Here is a 23343-nt window from a genome sequence, read left to right as displayed (position 1 = left end):
ACAATCAATATATGTTTATAAGTATTTACTTATTCAAATTCTGAAGAAAGAAGGGGAAAAAAAAAAGGTTCAGTCACTTTAGAAGTTTAATGTTTGACTCATTCCCTACACATATTTTATACAGTATTTTTGGTAACTGAACCTTCTCAAAGTCCCATCCCTCCCACAGCTGATGATGCCTATGTGAATAAATAAAAAATACACTTCTACAAGATCTAGGGAGAACAGGAGTTTATTGAATTCTACCTGTCTGAAAAGTGCTGGTGAAGAATTGCCATTTCATGCTTTGTCTATATAAAGAAGTAGAAAGAGAAACTGTTGCAAGTATCAAGTCATTTGAAAACTGAGCATTTCTCTATAAATTCTTACCATTCCTAAGTGAACACAAATGTGATTTTATTATTATTGTTTGGTTTTTTTATACACGATGCTAGTATTTTTCATTTTCAAATGCAACCTCAACACTAAGTTCTGTTAGGCAGTATTAAAATACTTTCAGGCAGTGTTAATATACAGAGAACCAATTAGTGACAACTTCAAGAATCCAGGTATCCCACCTCTAAAACTGCGTGATTTAAAACATTAGTAATGGAATATTTTAAAAGAACATTCTTATTGAATATTAATGCATGCTGTCATTACAGAAGTACCCATGGCATATTGTGAAGAACAATTTTTCTTTTGTAGACAACAACAAAGAAGCATGCTAAGTGACATCAGTCGCTATAAGCCTATTTGCAATGAGGTTCAACACACTGTGAAAAGGCCCAGTGAGAGCAGCTTCTTCCAAACCTGCACCAGTGTAAGCCTGCACAATTGTTTAAAGTTTGCACTAATGTGGTTTACACTGGCCAAACATCGTCAAAGCAAGTTTTTAAGAATGGATCTTGAATTTTAGTAATAATTATTTTAATTTGTCTCTAATAAAGTTTTTAAAAACAGTATAAGAATTAGGTATAAAAGCAAGTTAGGTAACAAATTTAGGCCACAATATTCCTAAGAGAACATAGAGGTATGTATACAAATAGTTTTGCTGCAGTCTCCAATACATGAGAATGTGGATCATGTGCTCAAAAAATAAACTGAACAAAAACCCTGGGGTAGAGCTTTGTAAATCCCATGTCAGCAAAACCACACGAGTTATAACGCAGTGTAACTTGCAGGTCAGCTTGGCCTGATGTGAGCAGCAGTCACAAATAAGCCAGACTTCTTGTAGCCATCTTAGCACATGGATTACTAAAAGAACTGTATGACAGATGGCCAGTAACCCATACTCCCAATCAACAGACAGTTTGTATAACACAGCTGTATCGTCATCTTTCTTTCTTTTTTTTTTTTCCAAGGCAGATGAGATAATGCAAAGAAAATCCAAGATTAAAGAGCAAAAGAAAACATGAAGTATGTTAAAATGATGCAATGAAACAGTACATAAATTAAACAGGAATGTTTAATCAAGACAAACCCCCAGCAGAGGTTCTTCATGATTTATTCTTTTTGTTTAATTGGAAATATGAAAGTCTATTTCCACAATAGTGAGGCTGTTTCTTTCAAGCAGCTCTGTTGTACAACTGTTACCAGGACTCTATAAACAAATTTTAATTGTTTTATATTGATATTTCTGAACTAAAAAGTTTTAAAATACGGTATAGATTTTATTTGTGCTCCACGTATTGCAAGCAATTAACAACACAAAGAAAGATTTAATTCCTCAGCTAGAATACCAAACTCTCTACCAAGTATTACAAGTACACAATACTTGCACAGTGACAAGCACAAGGAAGTACTAGGTGAGCACTTACTTTCTGAAATCCATACCAACTCTTAAAATCCATTTTACTTTCCCCACACCAACCAATCCACAATTTAAGGCATCTCCACACAGTCATCCATCCACCCACCCACTCCCACACACACAACTTATGTGGAGGTGTTTGCTCTTTCAAAAGAATCACTATGTCAATCGGGTACCATTTATTAATTATCTCTATAACTGTGTCAGCACTGAGATATGACAGTTAAACCAGTGTTAAATCAATACAATATTTACATAGCACAGCACATTAAGCTTGAGACACTCACTTGGGGGATAAAACCACATTTTAGAACAGGACAAAGGTCACCATTATTATTGTTTGAAAACAGCTATTTACAGGTCCCTATGACATAACTATGATCTGTACACTGTTCCAATGGGGCAGGCAGAAGCATGATAGGCATTTATTTGAGGGATTTCAAACATACGATTTGGAAGCATATTATTATGCTACCCTGAATGCCATAAGCCACCTTAACATTCTCCAAGGTGGTTTCATATCCTAGAATGGCATGTCCAGCTGATACAAAACAGACAACACAACATTTACTTTGTGGAAAACATTATTTTTCCTGCTATTCAGTCATCTCAACTTTGAAGGCAATTCGTCCCAGAAACTTGTCACGATCATCTTCATTTTTTAAATTAGGAGATCCCAGGATCTTACACTCAATTGTTATTTCTTCATTGGTACTGTTGGAGTTAATCGCTAGTTGAACAGCCACTAGAGGCTGTAAATAGTGAGCCTAGTAAACAGAAAGATGGGGAAAATATTTGAGATACCGGACTAAGTGATCTGAATACAGTGATTAGCATGAACAATTGACACTGAGTCTATCAAAACAAGAAAAAGAGAGAATTGCAAACCCAAGCTTTCAAAGCCCAATCTGACTGAGCTGAGATCAGACTATATTTTCCCAGCTGGATAGATTGTCACGTACACATTCTTCATACTATATATATATATAATATATAAATCAATATATTCCACTTCATTTGAGTTAATGACAGTACTCAATGTAAAATGTCTGGGGAGAGGGGTGAGAATCAGCATCCTCATTAAATGCTACAAGTTATCTGAAAAAGGTCCATTCTGTAAGTCAGGCAGTTGGGTTTATCATGCAGAGCAGCAAAAAGGAAATAACCGTTCTGGAGATGCTAGTACTTTCACAGCTCCTAACCCAGCACAGCAATAGTTGTACACTCTTAACTCTTTTACAGGATAAAGTAATTAAAAAATTCCACACAATAATTTTTGTTGTGTAGCCAAGAACTCAATCCAGACTCTTGAGACCTGTTTAAATACTCAACCTCAAAACTATTCTTGCTTTCTTTTCTACAACACACTGATGTTATGAGAACTGCTTCTTACATAAGCAACAAACCCTCAAGCAAATCTTATCTCCTCCCACATGACAGAATGGACATGAAATGACACTGAACTGTACTCCAAAAGAGAACATCAGCTAATTAAAGACTTTTTTTTTAATCACCTATATAAGGATTCGCACTGAGTTCTGCCTGACTTAACTGCTTTCTTTTCATAATCTCACCTTTCCATCAGTATAGCAATAAGAAAAGCATTTTATCAGGGAAGATCTTAATCCCATCTTTGGCAGAAATTATTTCCTGATATATCAAGATCTACCCATGCTGTAGTTTGCATTTCTTAGAACAGCAGTGCTCTTCTTTCACTATTCTTACACGCCAGGAAGGTTAAACTACATACTGAGTCTATCTATTGGAAGCAGAAGTTGACAGCCTTTCCCAAATCTTGTTTATCTAAGCAAACTGATGCTTTATCAATTCAAGAACTCTGGCTGTGAAAGCGAAGACCTAGAACTACATGCAAGTTACATCAACTGCTGCAAGTAAGTGTAGAGTACATTGGAAATAATAACTGACAAATGAATTACTTAGTGCCAAAATCACTTCAGGAAAATAAACAACTACTGTAGTATGTTAGAGGCCTAAAAATATTCACATTAGGGGAGTACTTCACCTTCACCAATGAACAGCCAAAAAGCTTTCCAACTATGATTAAATAACTTGGCCAATAAGAAGCAATTTAATTTTGTATTTCATAGTTATCTCAAGCTGTTTCAAGAAAATATTAGCTAAATTTAAGTTTGAAGAGAAACAAGAGTCTTAACTCTGTGTATTCTGTGTCAATAAAATAGTTGTTTTGTTTTGAAAACTTAAGGTTCAAGTAGATAAGATTTAAGTCAGAATAAAATGCGGATAAGGGAGGCAAGCAAAGAAAAAATAAAAAATAACAGTAAAACAGACTAATCCACTACCTTGATGTGCTTCTTCATTAAGCAGAGTGAACAGAAAACATGACTGCAGAGCCATACAGATGTATGAGCAACAATACCATGCTGAGCTATAAATTTGATATCGTGTACACAAACCCTACAGGTGGAATATCGTAAACAGCACGGCAATCAAAAGAACCAGTTAAGGTTTTTTTGCCTTTTCCATTAGTGACCAAGAAACAGCAGATGTCCTTAATAGTGCATTTTATTCATTAGGAGGGTGCCTGCTTTATTTCCTTACATCTGTTAATGGATCCCTCTAATCTCATTAAGCACTATTCTTCATGAGTACACCTCACTAAAATTTTCAGACTTCACAGTCAAGAGTGTTTAGTAAGACGACCATTATTACGACATACTTACATGCAGGGCTTTCCCATAGTATGGAAAGTACATCAAGTCAATCATCCCTCCTGAAGGAAAATAATTCATCTCAACTGCGCCTGGATCCTATGGTTGGAGAGAATAACAAAATTCAAAAGTCACTATCTGCTTGGATAAACACCGATACAGCATCAGAATTACAACCCAATGATAAAGTGCAAGACTCCCCTAAAGGAAACAAACAAACAGCTCCAGAAAGTAGTAAACTAACCTCCAAAACAGATGAAGTTTTGCCAAACAGCTACATGCTGCACGCATCTGCTACAGTGAAGCTTACTATTAGCAGTACTTAAATTAGTAATCACATCAAGGCACTCTGAATTACATTTTCTGTTATCCGTCCAAGGAAGTCAAATTGCAATGAATATAACAAAAACAAATCATATATATAAGCTAAAATCCCACGTATCCACAAACAAGCCTGTATGTTTTGGTGTAGCAACAGCATATCCATATATAAGACAAGATGAAAACTTGACTTGAAATAGAAATTCAAATTTCAAATTTGAAACAATACAGCCCCAACCCTCCACAATGGCACCTGATTTGTAGACTGTTCAGCTAGCCTTGAAAGACAAGCTACCTACAAGGAAACCAAGCTTAAAATTATCACATTTCTAGAGTTTGTATCATCAGCACCCAATAGGAACAGTACACATATGTAAACCTTCTGTAACAGTGAATTATATCGCTGTAATAGAGTAATGCCACAAAACACCCCCCAAAAGCTAAATACACCTACAGAATATCACTGCTCGTACAGTGTAACTCACAAGTTTGAGCTGCATCGGTAACTTTCATTTTTTCCCAGTATTACCATACCTGTAGCTGCAATTTTTAAAAGCTACACTACAAAGTTCAGAATGCAACTGCAGTAATAGAAGAGGAACACGAAGATCAAGAATCAACAGACAATAATCCGCAGCCCAAGAACATATCCTTCTACTACCATATTAGTTTAGGATCAGTTACAAAACCAGAATTCAGAATAACTTCAGGTAAACAGGAGCAGAGCTTTCTCAAGCAGCTGAACACAGTGTTGTGCAAGCAGTCAGTCATAAATGGCAGTCGTCTATCAAGAAAACAGCAGAGGTTCTTGAACATGCAGCTGCCTTTCTCATGCAAATGCTGTGTGTTGCATTTTTAATTAATAATAATTAAATCTAATAATTAGGATAATTAATCCCTACGTATATTTCTTAAAAAGCTGAGCTAGCTGCATCTGCTGAAAAGTTTCAAGAGCTGATCCATGAGCATCACATTTTTTTTGCTTACCACAAATACAAAGATTTACAGGCAGTCAGCCAGCAAATCTTAAAATCAGACCACTTAGTCAGACAGATGAAGGCAGGCTTCTGCCTCATGCACAAGGTTTTATCAGGACTGTCTTAGTGTAATTGCACAGACATTAAAATAATGTACTGAGAACCAAGGAAAGAACTTGTGAAAGACCTACTTGTTACCATGAGAAGAAGAAAGGATACTGTCCTTATCAATTTAGACTTATTGCACAGTTTAAAGCAAAATGTACTGCAACAAGAGCAATATCCATTAGTAAAGCCTTAAAAATAAGAGTCCTTTCACATAAAAAAGGGTAAATCAGATGCTGAATATGATGACAACTGCAAGGAAGGAAATCTCTCTGACAACCATTCTTCATTCTTGAAAATTAGAAAGAGATGCCTAACACAAAGTGAGGGTGATCTCTACACAGCAGAAATGCAGATAGTTGAGGATTAGTTGTATTTGTCTTCTCTGTCATTTAAAAAATGTGCAAATCTACAGGTTTTTGTTCAGTGTACACAGTTCCAACACGAAAGAACATTGCTGCAAGGTGTTTCAGCACACTTGCAATTTCACACCTCCAGCCCAGACTAAAGATTTAAAATGCTGACATTCAAACTTCTTCAAAGTACAATCCTTTTTTAGCTCATTTCTCCTTGTGGAGATACTCAGGTCTACAACAGATCAGTGCCTTCTGGATGTAGGAGCAAAAACCAGCTGGAATTACTGCCTTACACTGCAAACACTACCTTCCCTCATCTACACAAATCACAGCGATGACAGCATGGAGGTGTGGGGAGCAACCCCAGCTATGAAGCATGTTGATTTTGAGATCACAGATCTACCTAATTTTTTTTCTATTTAAAAAAAAAACAAAAACAAGGTAGAAAGCACAGGAAGAAATGAGAGCTGCTTCACAAAAGTACACTTGGAAGAATATGAGTTTTTAATATTAGTTTCCACAGTAAGGATGTTTCATATGGCAAAGACTGGCAGAATATGTGGACAGAAACTATTAACTCTCTTTTGCATGTAAAAGACTTGCCCTTATAACTTAGGGTTACTTTTATTATACTATTTAAAAGTCAGACTGTATAAAGTCAAGGCAGACATTTCTTCACATTGCTCCCTAATATATGCAAAATTCAAACTATAGAGAATAATATATATTTTTTCAAATAATCAGCAGCAGATCCACAGATTAAAAATAAGAGTTAAAGAAGGTCTTCCCTACACTGAAGAAAACACAGCACCAGCATTTCTGCTCTGCTCAATAAAATCACCTCTTAAACTAAATCAAATCTTATCACTTCGATCTTACAGATTTCTGATGTAAAACTTATAATTACAAGCAAGTTGCATTCCTGCTATGAACTGCATAAATACACTTGTATGTGCTATGAAGCTAATATCCAGTAAGAGGCTTATTTGGCTTAATTTCTGTAGTACATCTCAGTGTTTTTTTAATCCACATTTGCTGACAGCAACAGAAAAATAAAAACCAAACAAGCAAACAAAAAAACCTGCAACAGAACACATCAGCTATTTAAAGACTCAGTAAATACCCTGAATAAGAGGAACAACAGGGAAAGACAAACGACCTCTACACATCATTCCTGCTATGAGCCAATATTTAGGGAAGATTCAAATACAGTGGCAGATACATCTCATTATAAATTCATCATAGCATATGCTTATTATAGTTTTTAACATCATCTCATGGAACATCCATAGGAAAGCTGAAGAAATACCACGAATATAAAATAGAATCCTCAGTGTTTTATTTATAGCTTCTATATGTGCAATGTTCTTAGCACACTGCTAGACATTCCAGGTGGAGATGAAGACAACTGGGTTGTGCTCAGTGTTTCAATAAGAAATTGGCAGACACAAGAAAGTTCTAAGTAGCAAAATAAAACAAGGACTCAATGTAGTAGTGTTGGCAAAGTGAAACGGCAAATTCACCTCAGGAGACTTTAACTACTTCTGATATGATGAGAGGGAAAAATTTTGTTAATAATTGTCTCAGCCGATTTGGGATATGGTATTATATAAGAAATGATACACTGGAAAAGGGAAATAAGTGAAGAGTAATCATCAGAAGAACCTAACTGCATTATTCTAGAGAAATTCCTTCATCTGAACATTTTCTAAGAATGAACACAGGAATAAACTTTGTTTGCAATAAACTGTCATGGAAAGATCAAAGCTTCCACAGACTTGATAGCAGTGAAGTTCTAATACCTGTGCACATAACAGATTCCTCGAGTGAAGGCAGGAACACCTGTGGTATTTGTTCTACCCGTTGCTGAAATTCCCCAGCCTACATTTGTTCAGTCAACTCAAAGAGCCATGCCGCTATCCCTTGCTGAAGCTACTAATCTACCAAGACTTCACAGCTCCCCAAGCAGTCCAGGAGAAATACACGCAAGTCAAAAGTAATTATTATAACTGCCTTAAAACATTCTGAGTAAGCATTTTGTACACAACAAATACTTATAGATTAGATGTTATTGTAAGTTGCTTATATTTGATTTGAAGACAACTTTTACTTGAGCGGTAACAATGTTAGTTTCCACACTTGGTCTTACCCATCATTTATAAAATTGTCTAAGGTGCACTTGCAGCATGGAGAAAAAAAATAAAAATATAGGTTATGAAATGGGAAAACAAAACACAACTCACACAAAATAAATAAAAATAAATATGACTACGAGTTACACCCGTGCATTTCCTCAGCTCTGAAGGAAATCAGGTAGTTCAAAAATATTTTAAACAGAAGAACAAAAAGACAGTATTTTTAATAACTATACTAAAGAAATTAAAGACAATAGTATTAAATAAGACAAACAGTGAGATGACAACAAGAAAAAAAGAAGAAAGTCTAATAGAAGACAGTGAAATTGTTCCATCAGTGTTTACATTGACTTTTCATCTCAATAGCAAGGAAAATTCACTTCACCTTTATCTCTTACATTCAGGACTGACCTTAGATGTACACTGTATATATGGTTCCCCTTCAGGCTTTAATCCAATTATCTGAAAGAGAAAATTAAAGTATTTACAGACCTTCTTTCTTTCACCAGTTATACATACCAAATTCAAGCTTTCTCCCACTCAATAAGACAGAGCTGATACAGGGAGCACATCTGTCTAGTATTGTGTTTAAGGACAACTTTAGCTTAGAATAAAGATGTCAAGAACTTCTAAGATAAAGGTCAAATCGCAGCCATATCCAGGACTATTTTCTTATTTTACATTAAGCGCATAAAATCAATGTCTCAAAACAACGAACTGTTCAAGAAACAAAACATCACACTGCAAAGTTAGGAGTTACGGAATCCATGACATTCTAATTGCATTTCTAGAATGTAGGCATGAAGTAAAACACAATTACAAGAAAACTGAATCCCTGATATTTCAGTGATATTTCACACCCTGCACTAAAAATGAAATTTTAAAGTAGTCACTTACCCTATTCATTTTCACAAGCACGCAGGGAGTTCCTTTAGAATAGCCAAAGGTCTTATCTTCCTTCCCAGAGCATTGCCCAAGCTCAGAGAGGTTAAATCGACATGCCTTTTTAACGGCAACATCATTCTGATCAAAAACTTTTCCTGGAGTACAGTTTATATTTTGGGATTGCTTTGAATCATCATATGCTACGAAACATAAAAATAGCTTTTAAACCAATGGTATAAAGCACAGAAGTAGGCAAAAATTGCAGAAATTATATATAAACAGCTAATATACAGTTGTTTCTTTTCTAGCAGTTTTCTTAGAGAGTGATTTCAAAGCACTGTGCCTCCCATTTTCATCTTACAGGCTTACCTTCTCAAAGCTTATAAAGAAGCAGCATTGTGGCCAAATGAAATAATATAGAGTATTTCAAAAGAAATAATGTCCTGTTTTTAGGATCATACCAATAATTACAAATTTCAGTACATAATTCTAAACTATGTATTAAAATATAAATAAGTTTTTACCTGGAAACTAACAGTTTTTACATTTGTATTGTTAATTTTTTTTCGAAATAAACACACAAGAAAACTTCAAGTATTTTAATAGCTAATATTAAATTGCCTCTACATCGCCATCAGGTAGTATAAATGATGTTATAGTAATGTCCAGTTCTGGGACCCCCAACACAAGGAGGACAGGGAGATGTTGGAGCAGGTCCAGAGGAGGGCCATGAAAATGACCAGATGGCTGGAACACCTCCCATATGAGGACAGGCTGAGAGAGCTGGGACTCTTCAGCCTGGAGAAGAGAAGGCTCTGAGGGGACCTTATAGCAGCTGCCCAACACCTGAAGGAGGCCCGAAGAAAAGCTGGGGAGGGCCTTTTTATAAGGGCAGGTAGCAACAGGACAAGGGGGGACAACTTTAAACTGGAATAGGGTAGGTTTAAACCAGACATTAGGAAGGAATTATTTGCTGTGAGAGTGGTGAGGCATTGCAACAGTTGCCTATGTGAGATTGTGGATGCTCCCTCCCTGGAATCATTCAAGGCCAGATGGATGGGACTTTGAGCAACCTGGTCTAGTAGGAGGTATCCCTGTCTAAAGCAGGGTTTTGGAACTACATGATCTTAAAGGTCCCTTCCAACCCAAACCATTCTACGATTCTACAATCACAAGCAATTCTGGCTCAAGTTTCACAAACATGTGGATCATACTATCACAAATGCTTGTCTGTTCATCCCTTAACACTTCTTGCTATTTTTTCCCCCCTGATAGCTAAACATAAGATTAAACAGAAGCAGGGTAATAAATATTCATTCACAGCCTGAAAGTCCCCAACTCTCTGAACAGCAGGAGGCAGGTCAGCATCAAATAGAGCATTCTTCCTAGGAACACCTGAAAGGAATACCTACTCAAAGCTTTCAGATAGCACCACCACTACCAACCCAGATAGCCTCAGGCACAGCTTGTGTATCTAAGAAAGCATCTCCTGCAAAAAGGTGTGATTCTACAGAACTTCCTCAATTCTAACTTACAACTTTTGCGAGGCACCATTTCCCTGTCAAATACAGGTAATTTTTTGTTACCTTTACATTTTTCTGTGAGTTACATACCTTAAAAACATATTTGTCTACAGTACACCTGAACCTTTCAGCAGTTCTCATTAGTAATTACTAACTGCAAGTGAAGAATTAAATTAATGTACCAAACATTAAGATTCCTAAACTGCTTGGGTATCACTAACTTACTTACTTTCAAGAAATTTTCTAAGTGTAGAAACATATTCTGCATATGTCTGGGCATCGCTCTTGTTAAAGTAAAATTCCAGCGCAGTGTCTGGCTTTGGTGAAATCATAAGCCCTTAAAAAGAAAAAATACAAGTAAAGAACTGAACAACTTCACATCCCTGTATCACTCTAGCCTACTCAAAATTCACATCCATATGCTAAAAAGTACCCACCTGTAAAGAAACACTGATGTCACCCCTGTATTCCACATAACTGGAAAGCAGTTTGTGTTTCAAGTCAGGTATTAAAAATCAACACTACTCCACGTGAATTAAGACTTGAATTTAATCCAACATGACTACAATTCACAAACCAAACCCAACTGATTATAAATAGCAAAATCAGAAAGTTCAATCACTTCCATTTAATTTTACTGATTCATTTCACGTTTTCAATATCCTTCAAGTTAAGCTAATTAGAAAAAAAAAAAAAAAAAAAAAATCAGCCAAAGCCACAAGAAGAAACCCTTGAGGTAAAATTAAGCATCAGAGCTTTAGACAAGATGTGAGGACTGTCCCATCAGTAATGTCTCCTATTTCATTATGTTGACCCATGATGTCAGAAGTGGATGCTGGCAGTATGGCAGCAGAGGCTGAACCTTACCACCAGTATTCCATTACATTTTGTTGTCATGTAGAAGATGGCAGCAGAGAGGCAGCCAAACAGAATGGAATGTGGCATGGAAGTGTGTATGAATTTCTCTATGTGGAAGAAATTGCACCCACTGACATTCACTGACATTTGCTGAACGTTCATGGAGACCCAACAGTGGATGCAAGCACAGCGAGGCAGTGGGTGGTGTGTTTCAGCAGTGGCGACAGCAGACCATCTCCGCTGGTACATGTTTATGAGCACAGCACATGAGTTATTGGTCAGCGCTGGCAAAAACACACAGGTGGAGGTGTTGGCAATATTGAAAAATAATGCTCTGTAGCTGACCATTTGCTCTATCAACTAGTCTGTGTTACTGTGTTCTTTGTATCTGTAATAGTTTCCATGGAAATAACAAATAGGAGGCATCACTTCTAGGGCAACCTATGTAGAATGAAGCAAAACTGTATTAGTCTCATAAGAAACAAAGCTTCTTGTTTTCTTAAAAATAAATAAGTAAATAAATAAATAAACCTTTATAATGCATAAAGATGGCTCACATTTTTTCCCCCAAAAAAACACACCCAGTTCGTTTTTCCTTGATTTTTTCCCACAAAGAGAAATCAGATGTAGTCTTTCACAGACAATACCAGAGAGCATGCTAAGCCACTGCACTCATGTCACTGGACATGGGTGTGCTAACCGTGCTGAATTGTCTGACAGCTGCCTGCACTGGGCCCTGCAGCGGTCAGGGCTGCTCCCAGCCGCATTACAGCAGTGCTGTCGCCTTCCATCTGCTGTCCTTGGCTGGCTCCTGGTGCCACTGCTGGAACAGGAACCATCTGCAAACCAGGGCCAAGGCTAGCAAGAGAATGGCTGCAGCGTGCTCAAATCAGGCTTTGCACCAAAGGGCGAAAGAAGCCAACAATGACATGGAGTTTGGCCCCTTGATAGAGCTGATCTGTCCTTCTTCCCAGGATATGGGTTAAATAAGGTACACAGTTAATAGCCTCTTCAGTTACAGCTGAGATATAAGGCTGCAGTTCCACCAAAAATAGTGTTGTGCTTTTTGTTTGTTTGTTTGTTTCTAACCACATTAGTTTTCTTCTAGGTTAGAATGCTAAAATGGTTAGATCAGTGTCAAATTTGGCACAACAGAAGTAGAACAATTGTGGCAGTGACTAATTGCACCTCCTTAGGATGCCATGTAGTTGCCTATCATCCGACAAAACTAATTAAAACCAGATTCCCAAGTGAATAAAAGCTTCAGGGAAAAAAAAAAACAAAACAACACCTTATTACCCAATGTTAAAAAATGAAAATAAAATCAGGCCTTCTTTATACAAAATAAAGATTTATGAATACAACACTGCAGTAGAAAGAGAAAAATGGAGAATTTATCTTAATGAAGGATTCTTAATACAGCACAGTTAATCAGTGAGTAAGCTCTTGGAAAGCATTCAGCAAGCCCAAGCAGCCCTGGTCTATGAGGGATTCACCTATGGAAGTGACTGGCCTTATTTGATAGCAGAAATTACTACAAATACTTTAAACTAGGAAATACAAAGATATATACTATACATTTATCACAGACAAACATCTTTCAGATTCTAAAATTACACACGAGTTTAACAATTTCTTTAATTTCTCAGTAGGCTTTCAAAAAAATAATAGTAATCTAATTCTTCATTCCACATCTGCAGCAGTTAAATTGTTTCCAAGAAAGCCACGACTAAATGCTTCTGATACACATCAATTCAAAATATCATTTTTGCCAATTACTTCACACCTTTAGTCATCTTCAGAGCACCAGACTGAACTAGGATTCAAGAAAATACAAGGTAACAGGGCTGAAGTGTCACTTAAAGCGTTCTGAGGGAGAAGAGGTTATTACTTATATATGTGTGTATGTGTGTGTGTATTTATTTATTTATAGGTAATGTATATACATATACACACACACACATACATTTATACTGTAAATGAAACTTAGATGCTGTTTTTCAAAGTGAATATGACAAAGTAACTAAATTGGTCATCAGTGAATGAAACAGTAATTTGAAGAGACTCAGCGCTTCAGGGAACTTCAGGAACATCCTAAGAGGAAAGGGCTGCTCCAGTTCTAGTTTGTCGCAGTCTGCCTAGAGACTACAATGGAATGCCTGCAGAAAAAAGCTATTTGAGGAAGGAGTGAAGCACAGACCAGGAGAGATGCAGGATATGGAGCCTTCAAGGAGGAACAGAATTAGCATTTTCAACACAGGATCATGTCGAGGACAGTAATAGATCACAGTCATCAACAACCCCAAGATTTTATTATTTTTTCTTAATGTTTTAAAATCATCTGGATTTGATTGATTTTGTTCTATCCCAGCACACATTACAAGTCAAAAACCAATCAGAAAGCAAATCAATCTGTGAGATTTCCAAATATGTTTAACATGAGAAAAACCTTCAACCTACGCCATCCAGCTTTTGTGTGTGTAGATATTTTTTTTTTAATTTATTAAAGTTTTACAGCCAGGAGCATGACATGTTTCACTGCAAGTGAAAAATGACACAGTTAAGGCAAAACATCAGAGCAGAGATAAGCAATTCCACTGTCTTCAATTATTCATTATGAAAGTTATGCACAATTAAAAAATAAAACTCAGAAATATTTTAGGAATTCTAAGTTAAAAACTAATTGTGGGATAAATACTTCTCTAAACAAACATCCTACATGACATCTCAAAACAAAGGAGGATTAACAACCCAAACTCCAAGAGAGAAAATGTCACTAAGGTCCAGAATCGAGTCCTAGCTACCCACAGCTCCATTTGCTACCAATGCTCTGACTATCACAGAGGAGATGGGAAGAAGGATAAATGGCCAAGTAAGTCACTTCTTCTAAATAGGTCATTTATTTTTGTTGTTGTTGTTGTTCTTTCAAGAATTTCACCCATTCTTAGCTTGAAAAGGCTGTACAGATCCCTAAGAATCCCATGTGGTAAGAGGACACCTGTTATAGCTGGCCTGAATACCACATCAAAGCAAATCCTGCTCAAAATCCAGAGAGATTTGTCACACAGGCCCAGTTACTACTCGCACACACAGCGATTACTGCTTCATTTTAAGTTCTAATGCAGCTGCAAGATGTTGCTGGATTTTCTATGCTTGGGGTTCAGAAAGATGAAAAAGTCTTTTAAAAGCATACTTTCACCAAAGTATTGACACTGCACAGCCATCCTGTTTGTTGATGATATTCTTACATAAATTTGGTCTCTAAGCCAAATCATAAGATTGGAGAAATATTACCAAATTTTCACGTGGCCCATCCATTTAAATTACGTACCCAAATCAAGTACATATACATTCAGCTTTTCTGTCATGTTGATCTCCTCAATCCAGCCCAGTGTAGCAACATACCACGTCTCATGGCACCTCCATATTACATGGACTTGACTTCACTGCAAAGCCACACTGATCACAACCACACATCCCTACATAACAGGTCAACAACCACTGCAATCTACAGACATTCGATGTCTGCCGAAAGTCAACTAATATAAAATCAGAACTCTGAAAATTGTAGCCCAAACTCTTCCCACTGTAGCCCTTACTATTGAGCAGACTATCCCATAATAAAACCTTCCCGTGTTTTCTTTGAAGTATCAAATACAGGTGGCCTTCCATCTGATCCAACAGAACTGGTTTACAATTGGTCGGATGATGATCCCACTTTTACAACAGACTAGTGTCCAGATGAGAAGGGAAAACTGGAGTCAAAACAGCTGACAAATTCAACTGAAGAAATCATATAGAAAAATCAGCAACAGTTACCCCTTATGCACAAAGGGCTATTGACTGAATTTATACTATAAATTACATGTCTTACACTGAGTTTTTCCTATGAAACCTCCAAGTAACTGAATAATAAGCAGTTTCTCACAGTCAGTTCCTACTTAAAACAAAGTCATGAGTAAAACTTGGCTGTTAAACCAGAGCTGAGTTTATGAAGAGATAAATACACTGTTACCTGGACTAGAAATCCGGTCACGGTATTTTGGAATGTCACTGCTCAGTGTCTGAAGCATAACCCACATTGTGAACGTGAAGAGTGCGGCTAGGAAGCCATAAAATACCAGATAGAATAATAAGATCAAACCTGCAAAGAAAAGGTAAAATTATTATTTTTGCCTTGGCTAATTCCTTTATTTACTTTGAAAATAAAAACAGGAAATAAGCAATGCAGTTTAGTTTTTTGGTGGTGTTTTTTCCACAGGGCCCCTGTCACTGCCACTGGTAGCCGTCAGTCGCTGTGTCCCTGGCATTCAGACATACTGCACAGTGCTGGAAAGTTCTCTTTGTACTTTCTGGCTCTCAAACTCACAGGGTAAGACCTGGTATTTGGCATCTTTAAGAAAAGCATTAGAAACCACTCTGAGCCCTGATGGGAAGCTAATGAAAATGACTAAGCAGACCACTCCAGTTCCATTTGTTTTAGGGAATTAGAGTTTTACAGCTGGAAAGGAAGGGGTGGTGGGGAGACTAAAGATCTGAATGAAAAGAAGAAATTGTTCCTGATCCAGTGGAAGAAGGAATAGAGAATAACGGGTGATTCAATAACACCGTCGATACTTGAGAGTACTCCACACAACACGGTGCTTATTCACACACTTCCTCCTATAGTAGACTTCTAAAGGTGAAAATCCTTCCTGCCACATGGCTCTGAGAGCACACCACGAACACACCATGAACACACCGTGCCTTCTGTTCTGACTTCCCCTAAGCCTGCCTATCACATCCACCTGCTATACAGATCTACCCCAGGGATCCAGCAATGTGCCTGGGAAGCACAGGCATTGCTGACTCCAACTTGACAGTCTCCAGAAAGAGCTCCTCCAAACCTGAGCAAATACCCTCCAGGAGAGCGGCCTACTGCACCCTGTGCTTCTCCATCACTGAGCTGCAGCCAGTTGTTAAGTGAGAACACTATAGGAAAATGCATAGAGAATTCTTGTCGTTAATAATTCTTTTTTATTTCTCATTATTTTTCTCCCTCCATTTGTCACTGTGCATGCACAGACGTGGGCTTCCAGGCTTTTGCCCTGGAACTCACATTAGCTTATTTCCTTCTAAAACTGAGTTTTACATGGAGACATTTCCTGATCAAAGACAAACTACATTTGCTGTCTGGATGGAAGAAATAGGAAAAGTTGTGTAAGATTCTACAAAAATTTATTAACTGAGTATATAAAACTAACCAAAAGAAGAGCGTGTGAGTCTCTTTTAAGAACCATCACTTGAGACTCAGGATATGCACAACTTGTCAAGAAGAACGGCAGCGCAGGTACTGAGCAATTCAGGTGCTCACACACAGAACCAACTCCAGAAAAGCATCTTCAAAACCTTTCTAATCTAAAAGAAATAACACAATGACACAAATTCACCTTTAACCAAATATTCCAGCAAAGAGACTGACAAGGGGAAGCCAAAGATACATAACACATCAAAATCATTACCCAACATTCCACCAACACACGGTTATATGAGATATTCAAGTGCAGTTTTCTTCCATAGAAAAGGAAAACTTAGAAGCAAGGACAGCTCAGTGATGAGCACTGTCTGCTGTGGGATGACTGAAGGAGGCCTAAGCTCTGGCTCCTGCCCCAGAAACCACTCGCATTTTGCCACCAGTAGGCCACCATGACAGGAGATACAAGGGTCTGTATCACCCCTGAAAGAATCCAGTGTACATTCGCAACAGTAATTAGCTGGTTCCCAACGTATCATTACTGTAACAAAAGTTCTCTGCAGTAACCAGCTGAATATTGATTCTGTTTTTTCAGTTTCACATGTTGAGAAAGTTGCTTTCCAACCTGCAATAATGTGACAGCAATCAGCTATTCAAGATGCATTTGGGAACCACTGATGCACAATATACAACACAGAGATTTGTTACGTAGAAACCTGAAGCAACACAGGAACAGTCCTGTTCCCTGCTGAAGAAGCTCGATGTCTATTATAAACTATTTCTAAGGCTACTTAGAAGCTGAAAAGACATAAATCAGGCAGTATGTATCCTAATCAATAACAACCATGACAGAAATTACACCTGTATTTGTGACACTGGTGACTTGCTTTACCTACCTATAAGCTTTACAATTGCATCAATTGAATCCAATACAGAGCAATGACCTGATGAACACTCAATATACTTTGGGTATCACAAAATGAACGACAACACACACACAAAAAAAAAAAAATCAAAAACAAAAACCCACCCAAACTTTTGGTCAGCTTTCTTTTCCAGGATCTCCAAAATCAACTTAAAACCATTCTGGTCCACACCCCTCACCTCACAGAGCTATAGAAGTCTACAAGGAAGCAGCCCCCTGCTGTTCCTGTTTCACTCTCCAGGTGCAGCAGTACCAGGACAAGGAAGACCCTATTTCTTTCACAGCCTGGAGAACGCCACCAGTTCTCCCAGTACAGCAGAGCACAGGTATGCACACAGAAAGACCACTTCTAAGCTTTTTTAAAGGCAGCTTGTAGGCACGCTGCACAACACTGTCCATTAGAATAAAGTAACACATTTATGTTCCTGTGCATCATTAAGGGAAAAAAAAAAAAAAAAAAAAAAAAAAAAAGGAGAGCAGAGAAGAACAAATCAAAACTTGCAAAGGCACCAAACTAAGCATGCTGAACTCTGTGAGCCTATTAGTATTAATTACCTTAAGCTAATCACAAAGAACTAGCCATGACTTGTCAAAAAGCTCAGCCAAGATAACTTTACATCACGCTGGACGTCTTGTTAGGAAATGAGACCTGCCCAGCTCACAGAGGAGAGCACTCCTCACAGCTGTCCCAGGCACAGCCACCACTCAGCTCATCCCATGCTCTGTAGCACTGCTGCATACAGCTCTGCACCAACACTAACACAGAAAACCACAAGTATCAAACCCACATTCTGCAGTGCTGGAAAACTGCTCCTTCTGAACCAACACATTGGTGTCAGCGTTACTTGGAGTTCATTTGCAACAATCAAAGCACTTATCCACGCTGCAAATTCAAATGTCTGACTAGTAAAAGGTCAAGATATCCAATATCTGGCCATGATCTCCACAACAAATACAGGCTTTCCAAACATTACATGGCAAAGTGATAAACACCTTGTCAACGTGGCACAAAACAGCCTGGCAGATCTGCCTACATGTCATATACAGGTAGCTATTTGCATGCATTCATATAAACACATAACAGACCTTGAAGCAACTATGAGACATTACCCACAACAACAAAATGAAATGCCATCTTTCTGGCTGTATACCTTCCATGCTGCATGATCTCCTCATCTCTGGGATTGTTCCTCAGCAGCTCCTACTAGAGGAGGCAAACCTGTGACTGGTGACTCCCATTACCATGAAGGCGGCCTTCTGGCCCACCTGCTTTATACCAACACGCCCGTACACATTAGATAAGCACTAGTCACATTTCAGCTCAACTCCCTAACACTTCAGAATTACCGTTTTCCCAGTTTTGGGAGCAATAGGGGAAAAGAGAGAGAGAAAGAAAGAAAGAAAGAGGGAAGGAAGACTTAAGCAGGAATTAAAACCTTGGCAGTGCATTGCGGTTTATGTGACAATGAACCAAGAATGTAGATATAACATGGGACCATTTCAGGAGACAATAAACAGTATCAAGTGTCATGCTGCAGAGTCACAAAAGCCAGCGCTCAAGTGTCCTGATCCAGCATTTAGAACAGACATTATAAACACACACACCAGAGCTTACTGGTACCTGCAGCAAGAAAAAGGAAGCATGTTTTCCTCAGAGCTACCTGTGTCATGGCAAAGAAGATGGTTTATGATTTCTCAAATATGTATTTCTTACAATAAGTAGCATTATAGGAAAGTTAATTAAGACTTTGACTGTAGCCTTACTCCAGGTTGCAAAGGGACTTCACATGCACTGTCCATCTACCATGATACAAAGAACACTGTGCTCTGATTCACAACTCGGGTGCACAAATGTTCCAACTGCAATGGCAGCCAGCAGTACCAGTGCTCTGCCTGGGAAGAAGCTACTTGCCAACAAATCCTCCTCTAAGACTGATTAAGAACAAGGAAGAATCAAGTCAGAAGAGCAGCTAAGATTCTGACAGCAAGAACACAGTGAAAACCAAATAAAGCAAACCTGGATCCTGTTTTTTGTTACTTTAATTTGTTTTGTGCCTTACCTTCCAGCACATCTCTGCTCTGAAGGATACTGCTAAGCATTCGAGACTTCTCAGTAGGCCACAGTTTGTACATGCTGTCCAAGACAACGTCATCTCTACCCTGAACACCATGACAGGGTTAGCTCCAAGCTTAACCAGGCCTGACATCACATTGTGTGACCACAGCTTTGGTACTGCAGGAATCCAGCAGTGATCTCACTCAGCATCTCGCTGCAGCCCCAGGCAGGCACAGCATCTTGTCATTACATGTAGAGCAGATACCAATCTTCTCTTTCCTTACAGGAAGGACCCTGTGGCAGTGCTCCAAGTTCTCCTCGCTTTGCCCTGCTCATTACACCCTGTGCACAACCCCAGCACTGATCCTCCTTCTTTTGACATTTCCGAGGACCCTGTGTGCCTTGCTGCTGAGAACTTCACACGCTTCAGTCATCCATCGTTTATTTCCAATTCTTCCAAAAGCCGCATCAAGCTACTGACTGACTTGCGGTCACAGTCTTGATCAGCATCCAGGACTGCCTCAGACTGGGGCGACACACACACATACAGCAAACAGTTATTTAACAGTTTCTTTACTCATTTTTGAGACAAAAGAAATACGCCAGGAAGAATCGGAGCCAGCTGAATTCCTACCACGCTGTCCCTGGAGACAGCACGGCCCAGCAGACAGGCAGCAAAGCAGCCAGAGCTCTGCTGCTCCCGCCTCCCCCCAGGGAGCCCAGCAGCCAGAGGGACAGCGCTCAGTGCACACACTGATGGAAAGCAGAAGTGAGACTGAACCCTGTGTACTCTCCACTAGCAAAAGCACTCAGCAAGTGCTCTGCAATTAAAAGCAAAACAAAAGAAACATCCTACGTTGTGGATGCTGGGGGGATCACGATATCGAGCACTGTGCTCCTCAGAACACATACTGCACCCTAACAGAGCCAAAATTACTTTTACTTATATATTCAGACAAGTAATTTAAATAAGCGTGAGATGTTACCTGCAAAACGTCAGGACAAATATTGACAAAAAATTACAGTGACAGGTCATAGTGTTGTTGAACAGACACCTCTTCACATACAGCGAAGGGAAAGCAACACCACAAACCACACGACAATCACCCTTAGGAAAGCTAATTAAATATAAATTATTTGAACTGCGATCTAAGCCTTCGTGCACTTTCTGGATGTGGAAAAATATCTTTTATCACAAGAGCTGGCTGTGAAACAAATTACCCACTGGTTCTATCAGCTGCAAGTGTTATCTATTGGCCTTGGACTGGCAACACTGAGTGATTTAGTCCTCAGGTTTCAACAGAGAAGGTTGTTCCAGGATCCCTTTATTTAAGTCGCAGCTATTGGTGCCCGCGGTCTTTGTGCCCGTCACATTCCCGTTCATCCTCCCGCTCACCGCGGCCCATCTCGCAGCCCACGCACTTGAGGAACCTGCCCGCACGGGGCCGGGCCCGGCACAGTGGAAATTTCCTCTCCCTTGCTATGCAGGCGGCACAGCGGCCCGCGAGCTCTTATTTCCATCTGAATGGAGGGCAGCTCGTGTCGGAGCGGGGCCCTCTCCTGACAGACAGACGTTGGCAGCGCAGAGCGCGGCCTTCTGCAGGCTCCTCCTCGGATTTCGACATCAGCATCCATTGAGATGGTGTCAAGGCCGCGCTGGTACCACGCTGTGAGCCTTGTTGCTTCTGTAAGCACGGCTCCGAGGCGGCACGGCCACATCCAAGCAACGGGAGGGGACGCGGCGTTTTCTCAACTCAGTAAATACGTCCCGCGAGGGTTGAAGCAACATCCCGATATTAAGCGTTTGTACGACCGTCTAATATGAGAAAACATACTGCGAAAACCCAAATATTTGGACTGGAAGGAGCGAGGTTGTGACAGCGGGCCGCAGCTGGGGCGGGACGGGGCGGCTACAGGAGCGGGGCCGGGAGCTGCCCGAGGGGCATTGCGGCCGCAAAGGGCTGCTTTAAGGAAATGCTTTAAGGAAACCGGGGAGCGCGGCGGCCCCGGCCGGGACTAACGCAGCCCGGAGCCGTACGATGCACAGCGGAACTGCCCCGCTTCGCGGCCTCCGACCCGCGGCTCGTGCCCCGCTCCCATTCATCGCGGTTCCCGCAGGCTCGGAGTCGCCGTTATTGGCGTTATCTGCGTCCTGCCGTCAGTCACGTTGTCCCGCACAGCCCCCCCACGCTCCGCGCCCCGCCGAGCCGCACGCGGGGAGGAGCCATGGGCCCGCTCGGCGCATTTGCGTAGCGGGCCGGGAGGGCGGCGGTGAGTCAGCTCGGGACGCGCTGCCCCCGGACACACCTGCCCCCCCGGCCGCCCCCAACGACACGACGACAAGCTATTCTTAGCCGAGCGACGGCGGCACCGCCGGGAACGGCACTAACGGCAGTAAGGTTCATAACGGCACTAATGGCCATACCGGCAGTAAGGGCCAGAACAGACACCGATCCGCGCTGCCCCCCGGCCCCACACGCGGCCGCTCGCCCCGCGCTCACCCCAGCTCTTGGCCGTGCGCCCCAGGAACTCGCCGCTGTTGGGGTTGTAGACGAACTGCCGCCACTCGGCCACGCTCTGCCGGAACGGCTTCTTGGTTTCCTTGCTCATGGCGAGGCCGGAGGCGGCGGCGCGCGGTGCGGCAGCTCGTGCGGGCGGACGGACCAACAGCCGCTCAGTGACTGCGGCCGCGGCGCCCGGCGGGAGAGCGGACGCAGAGCAGCGCGCACTGCTCGCCCCGCCCCGCCGCGCCTCGCGCCGCCCGGCAGCCAATCGCAGCACGCCGCGCTCCTGCCCCCTCGCGGCCGTTGGGCGGGAGCTGGCACGAGGCGCCGCACGGGGGGAGCGCAGCGATGGGCTGGGGGAGAGGGGGGGCGGGACACAGCGGCTGCTGGGGCCGGTATGAGGAGCGGTGTAAGGAGCGGTGTAAGGAGCGGTGTAAGGAGCGGTGTAAGGAGCGGTGTAAGGAGCGGTACCGGGCACCCCCGGGCCGGCCTTCACACCTTAGAGCTTCTTGTAAACGAGCTCCGAGCTCAGCGAGGTGTGAACGGCACCACAGCCGGGCTCAGGTGGGCGCTGAGCCGAACAGAGCTGAGCACAAGGGGCTCACACTGCATCCTTCAGAACTAAACACAACACTAAGAGAGGCCCTACAGTTACATTAGGTATTTATCAGCACACCCACTTCAAGTCTCTGTAATGTTTGCAGCATGGTTCACGCCATAAAGCATGTAATAAAGTGATTTGCTGCCTATTGGATTCCAGTATTCTCCTCTGCTACAACACATCATGTAAATCATTCAGTTAGCCAGAAAAAGCAGCAGAAAAAATAATGCATCAAAACAACACATCCCTCACTGCTGCCCCTCCTTCACACTGCACAGCTAATACACTCCTTGTTCAGAACAAAAATAAGTCATTCCTCATCTTTCCTCTAAATGTCACCAGGCAGGAGACTGCACGTCATCCCATTCTAACCACTCCTTTG

General features: G+C 40.7%; 1 protein-coding gene across 2 annotated transcripts; it reads right to left on the bottom strand.

Moving 5' to 3' along the window:
- Nucleotides 1-216: 216 nt before the first annotated feature.
- On the bottom strand, nucleotides 217-22541 carry ATP1B3 (ATPase Na+/K+ transporting subunit beta 3). 2 transcript variants are annotated; one of them, XR_014933195.1, is made up of 7 exons: nucleotides 22358-22541; nucleotides 15658-15786; nucleotides 11014-11121; nucleotides 9274-9461; nucleotides 8391-8838; nucleotides 4495-4581; nucleotides 217-2559 (listed from the first exon to the last, which is right to left on the bottom strand). XR_014933195.1 is itself a non-coding variant. In XM_015871479.2 (7 exons), exons 1-7 carry the CDS (start codon nucleotides 22464-22466, stop codon nucleotides 2389-2391), a joined length of 843 nt encoding a protein of 280 aa, XP_015726965.1. In that variant the 5' UTR covers nucleotides 22467-22541; the 3' UTR covers nucleotides 217-2388. The 2 variants fall into 2 exon arrangements, 1 of the variants encoding a protein (XP_015726965.1); XM_015871479.2 differs by having other exon boundaries at nucleotides 8788-8838.
- Between the last annotated feature and the right edge of the window lie 802 nt (nucleotides 22542-23343).

The sequence above is a fragment of the Coturnix japonica genome, chromosome 12 (genome assembly GCF_054131305.1).
Source record: "Coturnix japonica strain WE chromosome 12, WE-NBRP24, whole genome shotgun sequence".
Lineage (NCBI taxonomy): Eukaryota > Metazoa > Chordata > Aves > Galliformes > Phasianidae > Coturnix > Coturnix japonica.
The sequence above is the reverse complement of the archived record's forward strand: the minus strand, read 5'-3'. Positions and strand labels throughout refer to the sequence as shown.